The 25,396-nt window shown below is 47.9% G+C and overlaps 1 protein-coding gene across 1 annotated transcript in view; it reads left to right on the top strand.

The window, feature by feature from the left end:
• LOC147122552 (multimerin-1-like) overlaps nucleotides 1-25,396 on the top strand; it is an 80,935-nt gene that overhangs the window by 30,858 nt on the left and 24,681 nt on the right. The window contains exons 3-5 of the mRNA XM_086006607.1: nucleotides 2,899-3,005; nucleotides 11,120-11,215; nucleotides 15,284-15,457. Of these exons, the coding sequence (XP_085862733.1) occupies nucleotides 2,899-3,005; nucleotides 11,120-11,215; nucleotides 15,284-15,457 (377 nt within the window). The remainder of the gene's footprint in view (nucleotides 1-2,898; nucleotides 3,006-11,119; nucleotides 11,216-15,283; nucleotides 15,458-25,396) is intronic.

The raw sequence follows: 25,396 nt of genomic DNA, 5'->3' as shown, positions 1-25,396 counted from the left end.
AACAGAAGGCACGGCCACCAATGGTTGAGCGATTATAATCAGGGATCCTCAAGAGGGCAGAATTAGAGGAGCGCAGATATCTCGGGGGGTTGTGGGGCTGATGTGGGTGGGGGGTGTGGGGTGACCTACTGACTGCCCTCCGCAAATGTCTCTCTCGTCAGTTGCTGGGGACGGACTGGAGTGGGCTGAGCAGCTCACCCTCCAATTTGACCTCCATTTACTTCCTCCCCGATGGCAGTGCTGACATCAGGACTTGCCGTGTGGTGAAACCATTTTCTCCTCCCATCACACACCGCTTCCCTATTATTGTTGGCTATTTGTTAAGGATGGCGGTGAAGGTGGTGCTTACTCTGCTTCAGGCAGATGGCTTCCAAACACCTGCTCTGTATTACAACGTCACCCAAGAGGCTGCATTAAGCTTCCATTAGTCTGGCCGTATTTATACAATCTGTTGGCATTTCGAGCCCTTGCACTGTTAGTGGTGTATTAATCTGATATTAAAAGACGAGCCAGCTGTTAGTAATCAAGATCAAGTTAACGGCAACTACCATAACAAGGAGCAATGCGAAGTAATCCTATAAATAGCTTAATTAACATCAAGAACATAACTGCTTCAGTTTGTTAATGCAAAATTAAAGTTTCACTGCAGTTTATGATGAAACTCACAGCTGCAAAATCATCAAGCTTGAAGTCAATCCCAATAGAGATCATCATTCATGGTTTTTCAAGGAAAAATGGTGGAAGCTATTTTTTTTATATTCATTCTCGGGATGTGGGCGTTGACGTAAGAAAACTACTAAGCATTTGGTCTGAGTATAAAACAAAGCTTTAATCAACTGTTTCACAACCATGAGTTCCAGTTACATCACTAGTTCCTGGTTACAAAAACGTCCTGAGCAAGCTGGGCCCACGCCCGAGTATTAATACTTTCCTTGGACGGCGCCACCAGCCCAGTGTTATCTCATGAGTCATTTCTACATGAATGCTAAGATTCATGACAGGCGTCGCTGGCAAAGCCCAGCATTTATTGCCCATCCTGAGTTGCCCTCGAGAAGGTGGTGGTGAGCTTTCTTCTTGAACCGCTCCAGTCCGTGTGGTGAAGGTGCTCCCACAGTGCTGTTAGGGAGGGAGGTCCAGGATTTTGACCCAGCGACGATGAAGGAACGACGATACATTTCCTAGTCAGGATGGTGTGTAACATGGAGGGGAACTTGGAGGTGATGGTTTCAACTATCAGAGAACAGGTCATGTAAAGAACATTATACCACATAAACATTTCACAATGCAACACGGTAAATGCATGTTATTAGTTGAATTCTATGAGGCTTCACTCCAACGTGAAGTCTTGCTCAGCAGGAGAATCTGAAAGAAGAAGAAAGAAGAAAGACTTGCATTTATATAGCACCTTTCACGACCACCAGACATCCCAGAGCACTTTACAGTCAATGAAGTACTTTTTTGAAGTGTAGTTACTGTTGTAATGTAGGAAACGTGGCAGCCAAATTGTACACAGCAACAAGCTCCCACAGATAGCAATGTGATAATGACCAGATAATCTGTTTTAGATGTTGATTGAGGGATAAATATTGGCCAGGACACCGGGGAGAACTTCACTGCTCTTCTTCAAAATTGTGCCATGGGATCTTTTATGTCTCCCTGAGGGAGCAGACGGGGCCTCGGTTTAACGTCTCACCTGAAAGATGAATCTGGCACAGTCCTGTGCTCCTAATTTTCCAGTCAGTAATGGGAGGGCAATAGGAACACTGTGAGTCGCTACACTGACTTTCATGCCCTGTTCTACAACTACACTCCCCTCAGGCCACAAGCCGGGTAGGGACCGAAGTCTCACAAAATTTATCCTCATATCCCTCCATGATACCACAGGTACCAGTTTGAGTCTAGTACTTGCTTGATGACCACTGGATTCTGGTACGACAGGTTGTCAGCCATATGCTTGAGCAGGAAGTGCAGATGGATTATAATGTGGATAAATGTGAAGTTATCCACTTTGGTAGAAAAAACAGAAAGGCAGAGTATTTCCTAAATGGTGAAAGATTGGGGAATGCAGATGCTCAAAGGGACCTGGGTGTCCTTGTACATGAGTCATTGAAAGTGAATGTGCAGGTGCAGCAAGCCATTAGGAAGGCAAATGGCCTTCATTACAAGAGGATTTCAGTACAGGAGTAAAGAAGTCTTACTCCAATTATATAGGGCCTTGGTGAGACCACACCTGGAGTACTGTGTACAATTTTGATCTCCTTGCCTAAGGAAGGATATACTTGCCATAGAGGGAGTGCAACGAAGGTTCACGAGATTGATTCCTGGGATGGCGGGACAGTCGTATGAGAAGAGATTGAGTAAACAAGGCCTGTATTCTCTTGAATTCAGAAGAATGAGAGGGAATCTCATTGAAGCATACAAAATTATTACAGGGCTTGATAGGGTGGATGCTGGGAGAATGTTTCCCTTGGCTGGGGAGTCTAGAACCAGGGGCCACAGCCTCAGGATAAAGGGTAGGCCATTCAGGGCTGAGATGAGAAGAAATTTCTTCACACAGAGGGTGGTGAATCTTTGGAATTCTCCACCCCAGAGGGCTGTGGAGGCTCAGTCATTGGGCATATTCAAAACAGAAGTCGATAGATTTCTGACTAGTAAGGGCATCAAGGGATATGGCGATAGGGCCGGTGAATGGAGTTGAGGCAGAAGATCAGCCATGATCTCATTGAATGGCGGAGCAGGCTTGAGGGACCGAATGGCCTACTCCTGCTCCTATTTCTCATGTTCTTATGTCCTTATCCTTCTTATTGCTAAAAAAATTTTTTAAATTGCTTTGTTAAAGAAAACACAAAATCAAAAGCTGTTGTCCGTACTTAACCTTCTGGATGTTTCTGTTCATAGATATCAGATCCTGAACCGTCCAGCTTACAGAATGAGGCACAAAATAGTAACATCATTGGAATGGAAGTGCTGCCCCGGATATACTGGTGCTAAGTGCCAACCCAAAGGTCAGTGTTAAGCCAACAGTCAGAGTGCCCGACACAGTCAGATTCTGACACATTTAAGCCACATATTCAGCTTTTGTCAGTGACCCCCAATGACTCCTTCTTCTTGTTTTCAAATTCCTCCGCAGTCTTACTCCTGCCAACCGCTGCAATCGTAGCCAATCCTAAGTCGCAGTATACATTTGGTGCTTTACCAGCTCTGATCTTATGTGTTTCCCCCCCTATCCCTCACTCCACTTCACTACATTACAGTGACACAGTGGGTGGCACTCTCACCTCTGAGTCAGAAGTTTGTGGGTTCATAGTCCCACTCCAGAGAATTAGGTACAAAAAAAAACTAGGCTGTAACACTATTGCTGCACTGTCGGAGGTGCCGTCTTTCGGATGAGACGTTAAACCGAGGCCCCATCTGCCCTCTCAGGTGGATGTAAAAGGTCCCATGGCACTATTTCGAAGAAGAGCAGGGGAGTTCTCCCTGTTGTCCTGGCCAATATTTACCCCTCAACCAACATCACTAAAACAGATGATGTGGTCATTATCACATTGCTGTTTGTGGGAGCTTGCTGTGCACCAATTGGCTGCTGCATTTCCCACATTACAACAGTGACTACACTTCAAAAAGTACTTCATTGGCTGTAAAGCACTTCGGGATGTCCTGAGGTCGTGAAAGGTGCTGTAGAAATACAAGTCTTTCTTTTCTTTTTACTCACTGGCACTCACTTCCCAAACCTCATCACCTCCACCCCCATCTTCAGAAGTCTTCTCCAAACCTTCCTCTTTGACCATGCCTTCAATCACTCTCTTCCATGGCTTTAACTTCTTTCCTGCTTCCTGTTTGGTACCTGTAAAGGGACTTGAGACATTTGTGACATGAAAGGCACTATATAACTGTAAATTATCATCGAATATTAACATTTTACAGCACAGAAGGGGCCATTCCATCCCTTGTGCCTGCTCTTCGAAAGAGCTATCCAATTTTTCCCACTCCCTTGCTCTTTCCCCATTAAAACATTTTCCTTTTCAAGTATTCCCTTTTAAAAGTTACTATTGAATCTGCTTCCACCACACTTTCAGACAGTGCATTCCCGATCATAACTCGCTGCCTAAAAACAATTCTCCTCATTTCCCCCTCTGGTTCTTTTGTCAATTATCTTAAGTCTGTGTCCTCTAGTTACCGACCCTCCCACCAGTGGAAACAGTTTCTCCTTATCTGCCCTATCAAAAACTCCTCATAATTTTGAACACCTCTATTAAATCTCCCCTTAACCTTCTCTGTTCTAACGAAGAGCAATCCCAGCTTCTCTGGCTTCTCCAGATAAGTGAAGTCCCTCATCCTTGGTATCATTCTGGTAACTCTCCTCCACACCCTCTCTAAGGCCTTGACATCCTTCCTAAAGTGTGGTGCCCAGAATTGGACACAGTGGGGATGATTTTCATTCAGAAGTCGGGAAGGAGGCGGGACTACAACTTTTGGGGTTGTAGTCCCGCCTCCATCGAGATGCGGCCAATCCACACAATTTTAACTTGATTGACCTTGTTGAGCCCACCCAGCGGGCTCAGCAGGCCAATTAAGGGCCACCCGGCAACAGGTGACGTCACAGACTGAAATTTCATCTGTCAAGACGTGTTGACAGATGAAATATCAGCGTTTCACAGCTGTTTGAAGCTGTCAAACACTGACAGTCTTACTTCTAACCTGAGTCCTTCTACGCAGACTCAGTTAGAAATCTCACCGGCACTGAAAGCTGCAGGCTGTCACTTTTGACAGATCGCAGCCATTTTGCTTTCTGTGCTGGCTGAGTGATGGACTTCCGAAACCTAGAGGAAGGAAGGCTGTAAAGGTAAGTACAGGTAATTTAAACTTCTTTACACACTTTAGACACACCAAACACACTTACCTTTGCACTCATGCACCCATCACTCACCTGAACACCGACATCTCGACCCCTCCAAGTCCTTCAACCAGACGGCCCGACTCCTCTAACTTGGCGTGGTTTGGAGCCGTCGGGAATCCCACACGACAACCTTCAAAATAGGGATTAGGCTAAAAACTGCCTGTTAACTACCTGTTAACAGGCACTTAATTGGCACTAATCCCTTCCCGCCTCGGGTCGGCGGGTCCCAGTGCGGGGCGGGTACCCGCCTCCTTTGAAACTTACATGGAGGTGGGTTTTGTGCGGGATGGTGTCAGGACCCCCGAATTTGGGAATTTAACCCCCCACATGCCTCCAATCCCAACTCCACGGCACACTGAAAATCGACCCCATTACTCTAGTGAGGTCTAACCAATGATTTATAAAGGCTCAGCATAGCTTCCTTGCTTTTGTAACCGATGCCACTATTCATAAAGCCCAGGATCCTGTATACTTTTTAACAGCTTTATCAACTTGTCCTGCCACCTGTGTGAAACACAACACTTCCCCTGGATCTAATTAAAGGGCAGGACAATAAATGCTAAAATCAAAGCAGCTTATTAACACAAACACACAGATCACCTACCAGTAACACCAGTGATTCGGTATCACTCAGCTCAGCAACTTCACTGCCCCGGCATTTCTTATGCAAAGTTATTGTGTGTCAGCCACGGTAGCTCCCTCACCTCTGAGTCAGAAGGTTTTAGGTTTCAGTCCCACTCCAGAGACTTGAGAACAAAAATCTTGGCTGACACTCTAGTGCAATACTGAGGGAGTGCCGCACTGTCGGAGGTGCCGTCTTGCCAATGAGATGTTAAACCGAGGCCCCGTCTGCTCTCTCAGGTGGACGTAAACGATTCCATGGCACTATTTCAAAGAAGAGCAGGGCAGTTATCCCCGGTCTCCTGGGGCCAATATTTATCCCTCAAACAACATCACAGAAAAACAGATTATCACATTGCTGTTTGTGGGGCCTTGCTGTGTGCAAATTGCTGCCACAATTCCTACATTGCAACAGTGACTACACTTCAAAAGTACTCCATTGGCTGTAAAGCACTTTGGGACATCATGAAAGGCTCTATATAAATGCAAGTCTTTCTTTCTCTGCTCCCTCCAAGCTCCATTGGCTCCCCCTGCCCTCGAGTGACTTCAAAATTCCCATCTGTGCTTTCAAATCCCTCCATGGCTTCACCCCCATCGTGCCTCACTGATCCCCTCAAGCCTTACATCTCTGCATGCACCATCTCTAATTTTAGGCTATTCCTCGATTCTCCAATATTTACCATTGGTAGCCATTTGTTTAGCCATGACACTTTTATCCTCTTGAACTCGCTGCCTATTTTCCCGCGCCTTCCTTTCTGAAAATGCTTTGGGCCTTTCTCTCTGACCGGCTTGTTCCCCTTGCACGACATCCGCCATTTTCTTTTTCTCCTTCTTTAATGTGAAACACCCTGAGGCGACTGTCTGAACATGAGGAGGAAGATATTCATCTTGAAATCAATGCAATAAAAATTCAGGCGGGTTCTATAAAGGGCCTGTAATCTGCCCCTCCAGATTAGCAGCCAGGCAGTGAAGACAAAAATCTACCCTGAGAAGTGCTGTATTTATTCAAGTTGCTGTTGAAAAATAGGCCATACATGGAGCAAATTCTTCGACAGCACCTCCCAACCCACAACCTCTACCACCTAGAAGGACAGCACGGTGGCATAGTGGTTAGCACTGTTGCCTCACAGCGCCAGGGACCCGGGTTCGAATCCGGCCTCGGGCGACTGTCTGTGTGGAGTTTGCACATTCTCCCCGTGTTTGCGTGGGTTTCCTCCGGGTGCTCCGGTTTCCTCCCACAGTCCAAAGATGTGCGGGTTAGGTTGATTGGCTATGATAAATTGACCCTTAGTGTTAGGGGGATTTAAATACGTCGGGTTACGGGGATAGGGTGGGATATGTGTTGGTGTAGGGGTTACGGGTATCGGGTGGGATATGTGTCGGTGCAGGCTCGATGGGCCGAAATGGCCTCTATCTGCACTGTGGGGTTTCTGTGGTTTCTGTGGTTTCTGTGGACAAGGGCAGCAGGCATATGGTAACACCACCACCTCCAAGTTCCCCTCCTAGTCACACACCATGCTGACTTGAAAATATATCACCATTCCTTCATCGCCGCTGGGTCAAAGTCCTGGAACTCCCTCCCTAACAGCACTGTGGGAGTACCTTCACCACACGGACTGCAGCGGTTCAAGAAGGCGGCTCACCACCACCTTCTCGAGGGCAATTAGGAATGGGCAATAAATGCCGGCCTTGCCAGTGACGCCCACATCTCATGAACGAATAAAAAAAATTGAACATTCCCTTACACTTAAGGTAGAGCGTAAATGTGTGACCAGATTTAACAGCAATTCATTGATCTCACACAATACATTACACAGTATTTGGCAGGCAAATTGCTTGTCAGGCAAGACATCGTCACGCTATCTCAGGCCACGTGTTAGAGTAAAGATTCAGAACCGACTTGGGTTCAGTCCGTAAGCAATTCGCATAATGATGAGGAAGAAAACTGTGTGTGCGAGAAAGAGAATGGGAGGGAGAACATAGTGCTTGACGTAAGAAAACTACTTGGTCTGAATATTAAACAAGGCTTTAATCAACTGTTTTTCAACATGGAGATCTAGTTGTGTCCTTCACTAGTTCCTGTTAAAGAATGTCCTGAGCAAGCTGGGCCCATGCCCGAGTATTTATACTCTCCCTGGACAGCGCCACCAGCAGGCCGCCCAGTATTATTTCATAAGTCATTTCCACATGAATGACAAGATTCATGTCAGTGCTAACCTTTTATAGCCTTGTATTCCTCCCTGCTGTTTTTGTAATTATTGTCATCCACACTTTAGCTATCACTTGGCATTCCATCTCTAATTACCATGCTAAACCAGCACCGCAGATAATGGCAAGTATTTACCAGCCATCAAGATCAGACTTCAGTCCCTTGCCATAAGATTGTTAATGAGACCAATGCAATTTTGTGTCACGGTAAACAATAGTGCAAACATCTTGAAATTTTACTTATTCTGCTCGTTTATTTGTTATTTATTTTCCCCCGGCACTTTTTCCCCCCTTTTTCCTTCGGGCATTCTTGCTGTGCCACTCACTGACTCCAACCTTTGATCTTGGCCTTCACCCCATCAGTGAACTCCTGCACTGATCCCACGGGGTCAGGGGTATCTCTTCATTTATAAAAATTGGATGGGCTCCCACGTCCTCAGAGATGTATCTCAGACACCCGCCCATGGTGAGTAGACCACAAAATGCAACTTTGCGTACTTGGTCTGCTGAAGGTGGGTTTATCATATGGGGTCCTGCCATGGTCATGCTGCATTGTGGTCATTGGTCCCATTTATAAGGGGAAACAAGAATAGCATTACAAAATCTTGGGATATCCAGGCCATGTTAGAGACCTGGACCCCAAAGGTGGGTCCCACTTCCGTCGATCGGAAGGCTAGCTTGCCTGCCTTCCTTCCCACATTACAACAGTGACTACACTTCAAAAGCTCCTCATTGGCTGTAAAGCGCTTTGAGATGTCCGGTGGTCGTGAAAGGTGCTATAGAAATGCAGGTCTATCATTTTTCAATATACAGGAAACTCTCGATTTACCGGCACCTAAATAACCGGAAATCTCTGTTAACTGGCAAAATTCAGGAGTAGGTTCAGGTAAGTTTTACTTCATATTAGTGGCCGTTCCTGGATCTGTGGCCGTGTAACCGGGGTTCTTGCACCTGTTGCTATGCAACAGGGACGTCTGGATCTGTGGCTGTGTACGGGGCTCTCGTACCTTTAACTATACCTCTCTGTAATCCAGACTTGTTGATAAACCGGCACCACGCCGGTCCCGTCAGTGCCAGATAAAAAAGAGTTTCCTGTAACGGGCCTTGGATGTCCTACCATGCTCGGCACATGGGAACGTCCGGCCTGGGTATCCCTGCCCCTGCTGCTTTTGCTTGGGGTAGGGAGAGGTTCCGTCCCTAAGAGGCCTCTGCAGAAACTGCCAATGGAGGCTAGGACTCGGCCTAATTTGCAGTCCTTCCTTGCAAATGCAAGTTTGTTCTTCCTTTCTCAGGAGTTTTGAATTTTGTGGGGTGATTGATTGTATTCCTTTGGTGAGGGGGAGGGGGAACCTTCAAAATTGAAATTCCTTCCTGCCCACCATAGCAATGCTGGAGGGCGCAGTTTGAATATTCGTATATTTTTCCTACATTACCACAGTGACTACACTTCAGAAGCACGTCATTGGCTGTCGGGCACTTTGGGATGTCCTGAGGTGGTGAAAGGCGCTGTAGAAAACACACGTCTTTCTTTAATATTTGGGTGGATGTATTCAAGGGGGCTCCGTCACTTCCAGTGTCAAATCTAGGGGCCAGCGGAATATTTCCACAGCCGAATTTTCCCATCCTAAATCTGCGCCAGCAGAAACTCAGGGCGCTGAATATTCATGTGGTTTACTGAGCTAATGTGAGCAGCGCTCTGTTTGTTGGGCTACACTCTGCAATCTGTTCCAACAAGCGCCAGCTGTTCATTTCGAGTTCTCGGCTTACTGGTTATAGTGGTTTCTGAAGTCGAGCTTTCCAGCACCAGCTGCAGCTCACGGTGACTTCCTTGTGCTGCTCGACCCTCATTTAGTGTTTCACTCTACCTCGGGTTGCTATCTCTGATGAGACGTACTCCTGGGGCAGGATTTTCATTGGGCCGTGGAGGCGGGATTGGAGGCATGTGGGGGGGTTAAAATCCCGAAATCGGGGGGCATGAACCCATCCCGCCCCCAACCCGCCTCCTTGCCAGTTTCAAAGGAGGCGGGTACCCGACCCGCTCTGGGACCTGCCTCCCCGAGGAGGGAAGGGGATTAATGTCAATTAACTGCCTGTTAACAGGTAGTTAACAGGCAGTTTTTAGCCTAATCCCTATTTTCATTGGTGAAATGTGGGATTCCTGATGGCTCCAAACCACGCCAAGTTAGCGAGGTGGGCCGTCGAGATGAAGGGCTTGGAGGGGTCGAGATGTCTGGTGTTCAGGTGAGTGATGGGTGCATGAGTGCAGAGGTAAGTGTGTTTGGTGTGTTTAAAGTGTTTAAAGAAGTTTTACTTACATGTACTTACCTTTACAGCCTTCCTTCCTTCAGGTCTCGGGAGTACCTCATCTCACCGGCACAGAAAGCAGAATGGCCGCGATCTGTCAAAAATTGCAGCATTCAGCTTTCTGTTCCGGGGAGATCTCTAAATCATCCTGAGAGGAAGGAATTAACCTGGAGTACAGATTGTCAGTGTTTGACAGCTTCAAACAGCTGTGAAACACTGATATTTCATCTGTCAAAAGCTCTTGACAGATCAAATATCAATCTGTGACGTCACCTGTTGCCGGGTGGCCCTTAGGCGGGCTCAACAAGGTCAATCAAGTCAAAATCGTGTGGGTTGGCTAGAACTCGATGGAGGTGGGACTACAACCCCGAAAGTTGTAGTCCCGCCTCCTACCCGCCTCCTCAATGAAAATCCAACCCCTGGAGTTACCACATGACCTCTCACCTCCAACCACCCCTGCCCAGTCAAACAGCCATTTCTTTTGCGCCTTCTGCAATACTTTTAGAACGAATGAACAAAAATGAAAAAAACACACACAATTTTTTTTAACACCCCTGTGATTGTTCTCCCGGGGTTTTGCTGGCACCCCTGTGATTGTTCTCCCGGGGTTTTGCTGGCACCCCTGTGATTGTTCTCCCAGGGTTTTGCTGGCACCTCTGTGATTGTTCTCCTGGGGTTTTGCTGGCACCCCTGTGATTGTTCTCCCGGGGTTTTGCTGGCGCCCCTGTGATTGTTCTCCCAGGGTTTTGCTGGAACCCCTGTGATTGTTCTCCCAGGGTTTTGCTGGCGCCACTGTGATTGTTCTCCCAGGGTTTTGCTGGCACCCCTGTGATTGTTTTCCCGGGGTTTTGCTGGCCAGCAGTGTCCAGGAGGTTCATCTTCAATTCCTGGAGACTCCAGGGCCAATCCTGGAGGCTTGGCAACCCTGACTCTACAGGGGCAACGGTGATGCAGATAGAACCTTGCTCAGTGCCCTGTGTTCATGCAGCATGTGCATATGGTGACAGAAAGATGTTAGTGCTTGCTCCATAAAACAGTGTTATTTTGCGATCTTTAAGACTAGTTAACAAACGTCTGTGTTATGCGTAGACCAACTTTTAAAGAGACAAGCGGAGGAGAATCAAGCTGAGAGTCAGACAGCTGCAGCTGGAATACCCCAGGAACCTCAACCGCACCATGATCCAGGTCAGGAACACACTGCATTATTTTTTTTTATCTTGAGACCGAATAATTAATTGTGGTTATGAAGAAGACTCGTTACAGAGAAAGACCTTTCTGCAGAAGCGGACTGGTTGCTGCACTTATTCAGTTCCAAGGCCTGGGCATGTACGTTAATCGCCTGTGTTCTATGTAGATGGATCTAAGGGGTAATCCAATTGAGGTGTTTAAGATGTTTAAAGGATTTGCTAGGGTAGATAGAGATAAGCTATTTCTATTGTGGGCAAGTCCAGAACAAGGGGGCGTAACCTTAAGATTAGAGCTAGGTCGGTCAGGGGTGATGTCAGGCAGCACTTCTTCACACAAAGGGTAGTGGAAACCTAGAACTCTCTCCTCCAAAAGGTTGTTATGGCTGCTGGGGGGGTGGGGTGGGGGTCAATTGAATATTTCAAAACTAAGATCGCTAGATTTTTTGTTGGGTGAGGGTATTATGAGATATGGAACGAAGGCGGGTAAATGGAGCCGAGATACAGATCAGCCATGATTCAACTGAATGGGCTCATGGTGCTGAGTGACCTTTTCTTGTTCCTATGTAGACAGTCAGCATTAGGAACCAACCACTGCTTTGTTCGATCTTGTTCAAAAATCATTACACAACACCCCCTACTCAAATTTCCTGTGCTACGTGGGGTTGGGGCATCACGACATGTAGCTCCGTTTGAGCTTGATGGCATTCAGGCTCAGCGGAAAAGTCACGGTGCAGAGAGACTTGAGGGGGTTAGGTCACGAAGAAGCCCAACTCTGATATGGTTCTAGAATATATTTAATATGGTCCTGTGACTAATTCCCAGTCCTTTAGCAAAGCAAGTTTTTAACTCTAATGCAAAATGATGAAACGCTAAAATTCATACGGTGTTGAGGGACCCACATATGGCTGTGAAAGCAGTTTTCTTCAAACCTGTTAATTTAATTAGTACCGATACAAAATAAGGACACAAAACAAATCGCATCTAGACACAAAAGGCATCAAGGGGTATGGGGAGAGAGCGGGAATATGGTATTGAGATAGAGGATCAGCCATGATCATACTGAATGGCGGAGCAGGCTCGAAGGGCCGAATGGCCTGCTCCTGCTCCTATTTTTTGTTTCTAAATTGGAAACATCTGATTACAGGACCAAGGAAAGTCCACATAAGACAAACTGGGGAAAAAAAAGCAAAGCACACATGAAACAAACGGGAAATATCTGATCATGTCATGAAGATCAGCTATTCAACATGATTCAAGCCGTAACAAATCTAACTTTTGCACCCAGACTATAGACACAAGTGTCAAAAGTGTCCTTTTTAAACAAATGGATACTATCTTCCGAGTCCCGTTTTAACCCCCGGTTCGATTTGAAGTGAAAGGAGGGGAAAATTGGGCAAGGTTTAAAATGAGCGCCCAACCCGAACCCGCCCTGTTTCTGACAGGTGGTTTAGGTTAAAGGCGGGGCTTATACTCGCTGCTGTCCAGCCCCAATTCCAGTACCTGGTCTGCTTCCGCGGGCTCAGGTTTCTGCTCCTTCACTGGAAAAAACTGTTATTACAGTGGGCCATAATTAACTGTAGCAGGGCACCTTATAGCGTCTGTCGTTAGTTAGACTACCTACCCTGGCACTTTTAGCTTTTTTAATTTTTTGCGTGGCAAGTTGCTGAAAGTGCGAGCGGATAACATCACAGCGAGGGAGACTGGGCATCTGAGACCTGAGTGAACAGGGCAGGCAGCTGTTCATCTCCCTAACCAATCCAATTGAAGGATTGTGAAATTAACAGCGCAAGGACTGAGAAGGAACTGTAAATTAGAATGGGTGAATTTGATGTCAAATTAAGTACAGAAAGAGAAATAAAGAGAGGGAAAGAAGATTGGCTTAAGAGAGAGAGAGAGAAAAAGAGACAGAAAGAAAACGTAAGAAAAAAATATAAAATTTAACGTTATTAAAATCTCCAACAACAATTAAAACCTGAAGGAATGAGACTCTGCACTTGTAATAATTAATTTTCCAGTGCCAGAGAGGTCGTTCGGCAGTGATTAACACTTATCATGTCGTTGAAATGGTACTTAGACTGTAATGGACAAGACTTAACGTTCTGTGGTGAGTTTAGTTTGTATCTGACGTAAGAAAACTACTAGGCACTTGGTCTGAGTATTAAACAAAGCTTTAATCAACTGTTTTTCAACATGGAGATCTAGTTGTGTCCTTCACTAGTTCCTGTTAAAGAATGTCCTGAGCAAGCTGGGCCCATGCCCGAGTATTTATACTCTCCCTGGACAGCGCCACCAGCAGGCCACCCAGTATTATTTCATAAGTCATTTCCACATGAATGACAAGATTCATGTCAGTATCTACCACGCAAATACAGCAACTTCACGCTATTCAATGCATTTCAATAATGAGGCAGACAGGGAGATGTCGGTTTTGCAAAGCTAAGGGCGGAGTGGCGCATCTTAGACAGTAACTTTTGGATATCCCTGTTTAACCACGCCTCTATCCCTTGCCTGAAGTTGTTGTACCATTAGCGCCATTAGCCTCACTGTTATTTTGACAGCAAAATCTGGGCCAATGGATTTGCAGCAACAATTTGCATTTATATCGTGCCTTTAACACAGAAAAACATCCCAAGGCCCCTCGCAGTAGCATAATCAGATTAAAATAGACCCGAGTAGAATAACTCTTTTGTTTCTTTTACTTCTTTTGTCTGATCGCAGCCCTGCCTTCGATCTATTTTCTTTTCTTTCCAGTTTTGAAGAAGGGTTCGACCCGAAACGTCAACTCAAATTTCTCTCCACGGACCTGCTGAGTTTTTCCAGCATTTTCTGTTGTTATTTAGAATAATTACTTTTTGGCTTGAAGACAAATTTATAGTTTTAGCTCCAAACTGCCCGAAACTCCACCAAATCTGGTGTTGGAAATCAAAATCCCCACCATATCTCAGTAAATAAATCTCGATCCTTCAGTGCTTGCATCCCTCTTCAAAAATTCCTAAATCTGCCATTCCCGCGCGCCTTTTGTGGACATTTTTTGAGGTTTTTATTCCCCCTGCAATCCATCCCTATTTTGAAATATTTTAGTCGGGGGAGCCGATAATATATAGAATCATAGAATGGTTACAGCACAGTAGGAGGCCATTCAGCCCATCGAGCCCGTGCCAGCTCTCTGGCAGAGCACTTCAGCTAGTCCCACTCACCCTGCCCTTTCTCCGGAGCCCTGCAAATTATTTTCCTTCAGGTACTTATCCAACTCCCTTTTGAAAGCCACGATTGAATCTGCCTCCACCACCCTTTCAGGCAGTGCATTCCAGATTCTAACCACTCACTGCGTAAAAAAGTTTTTCCTCATGTCGTCTTTGGATCTTCTGCCAATCACCTTGAATCTGTGTCCTCTGGTTCTCGAACCTTCTGCCAATGGGAACAGTTTCTCTCTATTTACTCTGTCCAGACCCCTCATGATTTTGAGAGAGAGAGTGGGGGGGGGGGCGGGCGGAGAGAGAGAGAGAAAGAGAGACTGGTGCGGGGGGGGGGGGAAGAGATATTTTGATAAGTTGCTTTAAAAATCAATAAAAAGAATTAAATTGTATGATAAAGGAGGCCCCTTCAATCCATCACGACGGGGTCCAGGGAGAATGTCACTGAATGAGACAGTTAACCAGCTGCTTCCATGTCTTGTGTCCCTTGCAATGTAATCATGATTGACAGCAAGACCCTTATTCGGTGCACACCAGGGAATATTTCACCTTACAGTATCTTGACATTCAAATCAAATACATTTGCTACGTTCGGGAAGATATCTGCGCTTTATTTGCGGAATATGTTCAAAATGCAAATTTCACATTGCAGGTGTAGCAGCTTTTTATATAAAAAGGCACAAAGTGTAACAAGAGTCCTTGATTGATCCAAAAAAAAACCCGATATATTTTTTAAATAGTAAACACAGTCTCTCACAGGAGGTAATCCCCTTTCTGCCATTGTTGATATAATTACACATTGTGCTCGAAATGTGTGTGTAGACGTAACCCAATCAATCATAACTTTAATGGATCATTTTGATGTTTTAAAGCATTAACAGCGAAATTCAGTGACAAGCTGTATAATCAGGAAATTAAACTGGGCCTACTGCGAAAGAAGGTGGAAAACATTTCTGCCAACATGAATGATGTGCGGAGTGTGCTGTACTCTCTGGAGGGCAAGATAAATGAAGATAATGGGAAAGATCTACAGTCAACCTCAAAAGGTACAGCGAATGCTTCAAACTTGCAACCGGGTTGTATGTTTCGAATTGGGCAAAGAGTCAGATCAGCCTCATTAACACAGATCCCAATGAAATTCAGACCATAAAAAATTGATCTCTTGTCCCTAGCTGTTTGTGAAGAATGGCCGATATACAGTTACTGCAAATTGAGGTTGAGGAGTCAGACCTCAAATTCCGAGAGTGCGGATTGCAAATTTCTTTGAATCCGCAGTTCAGATGGTAAAGAATCATAGGCCTAGAAATTCGGTATAGCCGCGTTTGGGGCGCTAGTTCTGGCGAAGCGCAAAGCCTAGCGCCAGGCGCAATTTAGCGCCACCTAGCGCGATATTGGGTTGCAGCGCCCCTAAAGGTGATTGCGGCGCTAGATCAGGCACTGCATGCTACTCCTAAGGCGCTAACCTGGCGGCGCAACCCAATTTCGCCGCGGCGGGGCGCAGCGAGGGTGCTGTCAATAATCACTTTCCCTGAGACACAGTGGCGCCGGCTAGCTCTTAAAGGGGCAGGTCAATTGGCATCACCAGACACACTCACTGCCTTGTAGGCCTTCAAAGCGGTGGTAGCCTACCTGTGGCGCACCAGCCTAGCAAGACATGGAAAGGGTGAGGCAGAGGGCGGAACGCCTCACTGATGGGGCATTGGATGCTTTGGTTGATGCAGTGGAATCAAGGCCAAGGAAGATGGTCGGAATGTGATTTATGTTTTGGACAGTCTCCCGGGTGTGAGAGTGAGAGGCAGTTATGTGTCAATGTATTAATTTTGCTTTCTGTTGCCATAGCTTTCTCATGTTTGAAGGTACCACATTTTGTGTAATGAAACACTTTCTTCATTTACAATGGCCATGCCTGCTATTTACATGCATCTTACCCTTCACAGGCTTGGGGGTATCAGACCGGTTCCATTCCTGTTCTTGGAATGGCAGCAAGCATTCCGTGAGAGGGGCCTAGAAGCTACTTCTGATCAGCCTCTGACGCGCAGCCTGAGAAGAGCCGCTCGTGTAGAAGTTCAGGCCAGCAGCCATCTTCTCAGCTGCCGACAGAGATGTCCTGCACCTTATCTGAGGCTGCAGATCTGGCTGAAGCAGCTGGCACAGCTCAGTCACCACCTCCTTTCTAAATCGCAGCCTTCTGACACACTGCTCCTCCGGCATGTTCATGTAGGAAAACTGCTGTCGGATAACCCTGCCAGCGTAAGGTCTGCTGTGGCGACGTCTGTTGGCCCTCCTCCGTCTGGCCATGCCCGCCCCCCTCTCCCTGCGTCTCAGTGCCCTTTCCAGATGATTCAGCAGCAGGACGTTCCCCTCCAATGCAGCCCCCATAATAAGTGCCCACAGGAAGGTTCCCCGTTGTCAAGGCTCACCAACAGCAAGGTGATGGTCAGAAGGCTGAAGATCATCTGCCTGCGCTGGCTCAGTGGTCAAATGGCTCTCAGTGTGCAGCTCAGCAACTCTTTGTAGCTCTCGAGGAAGTTGTGATCCAAAAATGGCTGCCGCTTTTAAACCACACCAGTCCCCTTTAAATAACGCTCCTCCAGCCCGAGAGTGACTTGGTAAGGCCCAGGTAAGCTGTCACTATTAGCGCCAGGTGCTACGGAGGGGGGCGCCACTGAATTTCCGGGCCAGGGCACCCAAAAGGCGTTGCACACTCAAATGACGTCATAATCAGCCTGCGCCCATGAGCGGGCGCTAAAAGCGCCGGTGCTAAATGCATGCTCAATATGGGGCGAGGCGCTAGGCGCCTTGCGGCCGCCTGGAAATTGGCTAGCGCCCCACTTCTCGGCCTCTTTAGGCGTTAATCGGTGGCGCTATCAACCGAATTTCTCCCCCATATTACAGCATTGAAGGAGGTCGGCCGAAAAAGAGCTCTCCAGCCTAATCCCACTTTCCAGCTCTTGGTCCAGAGCCTTGTAGGTTACGGCACTTCAAGTGCATATCGAAGTAGTTTTTAAATGCGATGAGGGTTTCTGCCCCTACCACCCTTTCAGGCAGTGAGTTCCAGACCCCCACCACCCTCTGGGAGAAAGAAGTTCTCCTCAACTCCCCTCTAATCCTTCTCCCAATTACTTTAAATTTATGCCCCCTGGTTATTGACCTCTCTGCCAAGGGAAATAGGTCCTTCCTATCCACTCTATCTAGACCCCTCATAATTTTATACAGCTCAATTAAATCTCCCCTCAGCCTCCTCTTAGATTATTAAACAGTTGGTTCGATGTCACGTGCCCTCTCTACACCATCATTATTGACAGCGGCTCCCTATTTATCTCACGCCAGAAGATATTTCATCTCACGCTATCCTGAATATCCAAATCAAACACACTTTGAATTCTGGGGCGGGTGTCTGCATTCTGTTGAAGAATTTCATTCCCGCCCCCTTCCCGCGCATTTCTGCCTCATGTCACTGGGTGTGCTGGCCTCCAGTGTTAGATTGGCTCCCGCATGGTCTGCAAAAGCCAGAGCTCCCAGCCTGGGGTAGTCTCCCAGCCCGCCCCCTGTCCCGGTCTGGTCTGGTCTGGTCTGGAGGAGGATCCACCCCTTACCAAGCCAAGCAGGAAATCCAACTTAAATTGGGACCGGGCGTACCCTGACCTTCTTCCCAGCGGTTCCGCAGGAACCCCGTTGGAGATATGACGGGAGGCTGGCGAAGCGGTTAGGGTATTTCCCCACCCCCAGTTTGCTTCGAGACTAGCCAAGAACTCTCCTGAATGAGCTGGCGAGGTTGGCTTCCTCCCCTCAAGAATGATGTACTTGCCTGTGCCCAGTTCTGACATGCCTACCCTGACAGCAGACAAATGGGCTGTAAATTTTACAGTGAGCTGCCGGTTTGATGTATGCTACTGTCAGTTTTATTAACCTCGCGTGGCACTGTTAACTCATTCTTTTTGTTTTAACGCGGTGCACTTAGCTTGGCTGGCCCACACTGCGAATGTGCTGCACCCGTCCCCACAGATACAAGAGTTCCCGTGCGATCAATAGAAATTGACTGAGCTCTACAGCTACAGAAGGTCAAAGGTCTCCTGTTAAATTATGTATCGGGCTCAGTCTAGTCCCAGTACAATCGAGTCCACAGCACACAGCCTAAATTGCCTCGTTTCCCAGTCAGGTATGTTTGCGACCCGGGGCTCGAAGAGGGCTGGGCTTTCAAACTGGAAATTGTTGACTACGGTTTACATTGTCAGAGAATTCCTAAGATAAGAAGCCGTGCATCTCGTTTGATGTAAGGGATGCTCAGCATTCTGTGGCTCCCTTTTTGCAGAACCTACTCATTTTTTACTCAATTGGTTCGTAAGTGTGGTGCCTGAAATTGGAAAAAAAACGAAATCAAATCTATTTAGTCTCCTTGAAACAGAGTTCCACCCAAAGAGGTCTGAGAAACATTGGAATAGATGATCTAGGAGCATGGTCTGTGAGAAAGGAGAGAAAGAGGAAACTGGAGCCGAGTAATTGGAGCAGGATAAGGGGTCGATCATTTAGGACTGAGTTAAGGAAAATTTCTTCACTCAGAGGATTGTGAATCTTTGGAATTCTCTACCCCGGAGGGCTGTGGATGCTGAGTCGTTGAGTATATTCAAGGCTGAGATAGATAGATTTTTTGGGGAGGAGAAATTGAGTACCTTTGCGCCTCCCGTTAGCGCCTCTGGGGACGCTAACGGGGCGTTACCGGCATAGCGACTGGGCGCGGTGATAGTACCGATGCCCGTGAAATTGAAGTGGAGGTTTGCAGTGGCGGTTCGCACTAGTGCCACGCTCTCCTGCGGCCGGAGATCGTGACGTCATCCGGCTGCGCAGTGCCCCAGTAGCGCCCCGGCTCAGAAATTCACTCGCGCCCCCCTGCCTGAGCGCCTGCCATTAGCAACGACAGGTAGAGGAGGCGGTCTGCAGTCGGAAGAGCGCTGGAGGAGCATTATATAAAGGCGTCAACATCCGGTTTATTTTTAGTCAGCAAAGAATGTGGCCTTGTCAGTTTGACAGGGGTGTTTTGAGCGATTTCAGCGTTTTTCAGTTGGAGGAGTCTTCTGCCTCAGGAAAATTATTCAGTTTCACTTAGGTGAGATTTGAAAGTGCAACATTTCCATACTTCAATGGGGGCTGTACTGGCACTGGACCTCGTGCTCCAGTGTCAACATCAGAGGCAGCAGAGGCAGAGAGAGCGATTGCAAAATGTGGCCGGAGGGTGGAGGGCCAACAGGGCTCTCAACAAGAGGCCTTACCCTCCCAGGGTATTCCGGCAGCATTTCTCCTACATCAATCTCACTGAGGGACAGTGTCTTAGAAGGCTCCGCTTCACCAAGGATGTGGTCACAGAGCTCTGCCGCCTCCTGCAGCCAGACCTCGAGCCTCACATCAGGAGCACCACGGCTCTCTCAGTGGCAGTCAAGGTCACCGTCGCCCTCAATTTCTATGCCAACAGATCCTTCCAGTGTGCAACAGGAGATATAGCGAACATCTCGCAGTTCGCCGTCCATTGCTGCATCTGCGAGGTCACAGAGGCTCTCTACAGAAGGAGAAGGGACTACATTTCCTTCCCCATGACCAGAGAGAAGCAACGTGAGTGTGCATGTGGCTTTGCCAGGATAGCGGACTTCCCCATGGTGCAGGGCACCATTGACTGCACCCATGTCGCTCTGCGGGCACCCCGTAACAATCCTGAGGTATTCTGTAACCGCAAAGGCTACCACTCACTTACTGTGCAGTTGGTGTGCAACCTCACCGTCAATGCCCGCTATCCTGGCAGTAGTCATGATGCCTTCATCCTGCGCCAGCCCGGTGTACCAGCTCTGTTCCAGCCACCACCTCAAGCTCACGGCTGGCTGCTGGGAGACAAGGGCTAGCCGCTCTCCACCTGGCTCATGACTCCCCTCCGCAACCCCAGCAATCGTGCCCAGCACTAATACGATGAGAGCCATGCTGCCACCAGGAACATCATCGAGCAGACCATTGGAGTGCTCAAGCAACAGTTCCACTGCCTTGACCGCTCGGGAGGAGCCCTCCAGTACTTAGCTGAGCGGGTGTCACTTTTCATCGTGGTCTGCTGCATGCTGCACAACTTGGCCATCATGTGGGCCCAGCCATTGCCACCAGGCATAGCCGCACCACCTCAGGAGGAGGAAGAGGGAGAGGAGGAGGATGAGGACAAGGACGAGGATGAGGACGAGGAGGAGAAGGAGGAACAGGAGCACGAGCATCAGCGATGGAGGAGGCCGCCACTCAATCGGCCTTGTGGAAGGGCGGTCCGCGACAGCCTCATCAGACTTCGGTTCCAATGAATTGGAGGCCACTTCCCGGTTGCTCAGCACGTTCCCATCATTCCATCAATTTCTCATTCCACACCACACCCCAAAGCTGAAATGAGACAGGCCCAAATTTGCAACATTCCAATAATAAATTTATCCAAATTCAACAACCACATATATGCAGCAACAATATTAACTAATCATTATTGTGCAAACCCTTACTTCCCCTCTTTACAGTGCCTTTCCCTAATCTACTGCTCCTACGTAGTGTCCCCCCAGTGGCTGCAGCAGGGCTGGTGGAAGGCTACTGAGTGTCCATGTGGGAGACTTCAGATTGCTTTGCATGACACCCTCAACCAGCTCTGGGCTGTAGACTGCATCACCTCAGGATGAGCGGTGGCAGTCTGGGCTGGCTGGATGACAGGCAGCGACAAGTGCAATGGCGGAGTGGCAGTGGTGGAAGCAGGAATGCTGTCATCCTGAGAGAGGACAGCAGCTTCCTGCTCCACTGACCCACTGCCACTCCTCCGGGGCAGCACCTCAGCATTCCTACCAATCTGCTGGAGCACAGATTGGTGAGCTGCTGCGACACCGTGGGATCCCTGATGGACTGTGGTGGACCCAGCGACGATGGCAGCAGTCAGAGCTTGTGTGGCATCAAGCTAAGACTGCATGGGAGCAGTCTGAGACTCAATGGCAGCAACCATTGACTGCATTATAGCACTAAGATGTTGCATGGCTTCCGCCTGTGCTGCAATGGAAGCTACCACATCACCTATGACATGCGTCATGAGGTCTGGATCCCCACGGTCTCTCTGGGAGTCCACCATCCTCTGCAGAGTGGAAATGATGGACTCCATGGTGTGTGCAGAGCTCTGTGCAATGTTGGAGACAGACTCCTCTGCGCTCCTTACCATTACCGAGAGGCTCTCAGGCACCCTTGCCATTGCACCTATCATCTCGGTGTGCATGGCCATCACCCTTCTTGTGAACGCCTCCCCATCGAGGTCCTCATCTGAGTCCTGTGCAGCAAAAGTCATGCGCGAATGCACCCTCCGGGGAACTGGCTCCCGAGCTACCCTTTCCCCCGGCCTTGCTGCAGCCCACTCGTCCCCGGTGCATCACCCAATGCAGACCCCCCTACTAAACTTGCCTCTAAAGATCGCTTAGTGCCAGTATCTGAGGTGGTGCCTGCGGGTGAGAGATGCAGTGACGCGGTGCTTTGCTCCTCCTCCTCCTCTTCTCCTTCCTCACTCTCACTGGGAGGCTCAGGGACAGGCTGGTCACCTGGTTGCTGATTCTGTGAAAGCATAAAGGCACAAGACTCGCGTTAAGGTGAGGGAAGGGGGGCAGGAAGGGAGCAAGGAATGCAGACAGTATCAGGTGCTGGAAATTGGGAAAGGCTTGTGGTGTGAGGGGGAAGTAGGATGAGAGAAGGAGAGGGGATGAACATACCGTTGTTGCCCCCAAGGGGGTCGACATTGTCGAGGGCACGGCGCCCACCACCTGCTGCCCAATGAGTCGCAGCACTCGCTACTCCAGGTCTGAAAGCTGCTGGAGCTGCGCATCACCCCCGCCTGTTCTCTGCTGCTCCCTCCTATTGTGGGCCATCTTGGCCTGCAAGAGAAATGAATATGTGTGAGTCAGAGTCCAGCTATGTGTTTGGGAGATATGCCTGCCGTAGTTGAATAGCTGTGATTGTAGGCAAGGCGTGAGATGTGGATGTGAGTTTGAGTAGGTGAAGATATTTGGTGGGTGAGTGGTGGCGGTGTTGTTGTTTGTGTAGTGTGCACAGACTGAGGTTCAGATGGTTGTATGTAGAACCTGTTGAAGCATGTACTCACCTTGACCACCCGACTGAGGTCATTGAATTTCTTCCGGCACTGTGTCAGGCTGCATTCCACCATACTACTGGCTGAGACCTCCTGGGCCACGTCCCTCCACATTGCCCTGAAGACCTGGAGCAATGGCCTCCTTCCAGTGCCCAGGAACAGCACTGCCCTCCTTCGGTCCACTCCCGCGACCAATGCCTCCAATGCCCCATCCGTGAAACGATGAGCTCTCTCCCTGGGAGTGGGATCAGCCATCACGATCAGGGGATTGAGTTGCTTGCAGGTCGCCTTCACAGCCAGCAATGCTGATAATGAGGATCTGCACAATGATGCAACCTCCCCTTTAAGAGCTGGAAGGGGCCAGTGTGACGGATCATTCCCGATTGCATAGCACCTGAAATTCATTATCGCTCTGCTGGTAGCGCCCCTGTAGCGCTCTACTTAGGTCATCAGCGCTTGATTTAGTGCTCCAGCTTTTCTCAGGAGCGCTAAAAGCCAATTTAGGGAAACTTCAGACTCATTAGCGCCTGGTGCTAATTTTTCACGATTTCAAAATTTAGCGCCCCAAATGGGGTGATAACGAATTTCTCCCCCTTGGACTCTAAGGGAATCAAGTGATATGGTCAGTTCTGATGAAAGGTCATCGACCTGAAATGTTCACTCTGTTTCTCTCTCCACAGGTGCTGCCTGACCTGCTGAGTATTTCCAGCATTTTTCTGTTTCTATACAAGGGATATGGGGATCGGGCGGGAAAGTGGATTTGAGGTCGAAGATCAGCCATGATCTCATTGAATGGCCGAGCAGGCTCGAGGGGCCGTATGGCCTACTCCTGCTCCTATTTCTTACGTTCTTAGTTAAAATGGGAGTAGGAGGAGATGGGAACCCAAACAGAGTCTCAGGCAATAGGACATACACACACACACCCACACAGAACAGACCAAACAGGGTCACAATAGGAACAACTGGGAAGGAAGTGAAAGAGAGGAAGATAAAAGGGTCGCTATGAGACAAAAAAAGAGATAAAGCGGTATATTTTAAGCAAAATAAAAGGCCAAAATCAAGGTTTAGGACAAAGGATTAATAATTGGGAAAGTCCTAAAAAATGGCAGCAGTTGGTAAGTTGGTGACACTTTGATACCGTACATGTATAGATCCAGTCACAGTGCAACACCGTTTAATGAGAATTACTGGCAGAAACAGAGGAGTTTTCAGTCACTGTTAGCGCTCTATTGGCACAAGATGCTGCTCCAGGGTGGGAGGAGTGCTTGTGTTGACAGATTTGTTCTGTATTTGGGGTCAAACCCTACAAAATTTGGGAATTCCAATAAAATATGGAAATTCCAACAATGGAAGGATATACTTGCCTTGGAGGCGGTGCAACGAAGGTTCACTACATTGATTCCTGGGATGAAAGGGCTGTCCTATGAGGAGAGATTGTGTAGAATGGGCCGATACTCTCTGGAGTTTAGAAGAATGAGAGGTGATCTCATTGAAACATATAAAATTCTGAGGGGAATTGACAGGGTAGATGCTGAGAGGCTGTTTCCCTTAGCTGGAATGTCTAGAACTAGGGGGCCTAGTCTCAGGATAAGGAGTCGGCCATTTAGGACTGAGATGAGGAGGAATTACTTCACTCAGCGGGTTGTGAATCTTTGGAATTCTCTACCCCAGAGGGCTGTGAATGCTGAGTCTTTGAGTATATTCAAGGTTGAGATAAATTTTTGGTCTCTAGGGGAATCAAGGGCTATGGGGATCAGGCGGGAAAGTGGAGTTGAGGTCAAAGAACAGGCATGATTTTATTGAATGGCGGAGCAGGCTCGAGGGGCCGTAAGGCCTACTCCTGCTCCTATTTCTTATATTCTTATGAACAGAGAGACCTGGGGGTATATGTGCACAAATCATTGAAGGTGGCAGGGCAGGTTGAGAAAGCAGTTAAAAAAGCATACGGGATCCTGGGCTTCATAAATAGATGCATAGAGTACAAAAGCAAGGAAATTATGATGAATCTTTATAAAACACTGGTTTGGCCTCAACTGGAGTATTCTGGGCACCGCACTTTAGGAAGGATGTGAAGGCCTTAGAGAGGGTGTAGAAAAGATTTACGAGAATGGTTCCAGGGATGAGGTTAGGTGGATAGACTGGAGAAGCTGGGGTTGATCTCCTTGGAGCAGAGAAGGTTGAGAGGAGATTTGATGGAGGTGTTCAAAATAATGAGGGGTCTAGAAAGAGTAGATAGAGAGAAACTGTCCCCATTGGCGGAAGGGTCGAGAACCAGAGGACACAGATTTAAGGTGATTGGCAGAAGAACCAAAGGTGACATGAGGAAAAACTTTTTTACAAAGTGAATGGTTAGGATCTGGAATGCACTGCCTGAAAGGGTGGTGGAGGCAAATTCAATCGTGGCTTTCAAAAGGGAATTGGATAAGTACCTGAAGGAAAGAATTTGCAGGGCTACGGGGAAAGGGCGGGGGAGTGGGACTAGCTGAAGTGCTCTTGCAGAGAGCCGGCACGGGCTCGACGGGCCGAATGGCCTCCTACTGTGCTGTAACCATTCTATGATTCTACGCGATGGGGAAACTGACAACTCATTTTCTCCCAGGCTTATCCAGAACAATAGACCTTCAAAGGTCTGAACTCCCCTTGGTTTTGAGGTTTTTTGAGGTTATTAAACCACTTTTCCACAGAAAGGATTAAGAAAAAGAGTTAATTTTAAATGTTCAGCTTTAAAGTAAGGTGCATTCCCAGAAGTGTTAAAAATAAGCATTGAGATAAAAGGTGATTAAAACCATTAATTTCGCCAAAGACTGTAAACAATAATCCATTTAACAGTTTGTGTCAGTAATTGAGAAACGCTTCACACCCA

The sequence above is a fragment of the Somniosus microcephalus genome, chromosome 2, assembly GCF_052327205.1.
Source record: "Somniosus microcephalus isolate GS21.2 chromosome 2, FLI_Smic_1.0, whole genome shotgun sequence".
NCBI lineage: Eukaryota > Metazoa > Chordata > Chondrichthyes > Squaliformes > Somniosidae > Somniosus > Somniosus microcephalus.
This window is presented reverse-complemented; position numbering and strand designations above follow the sequence as displayed.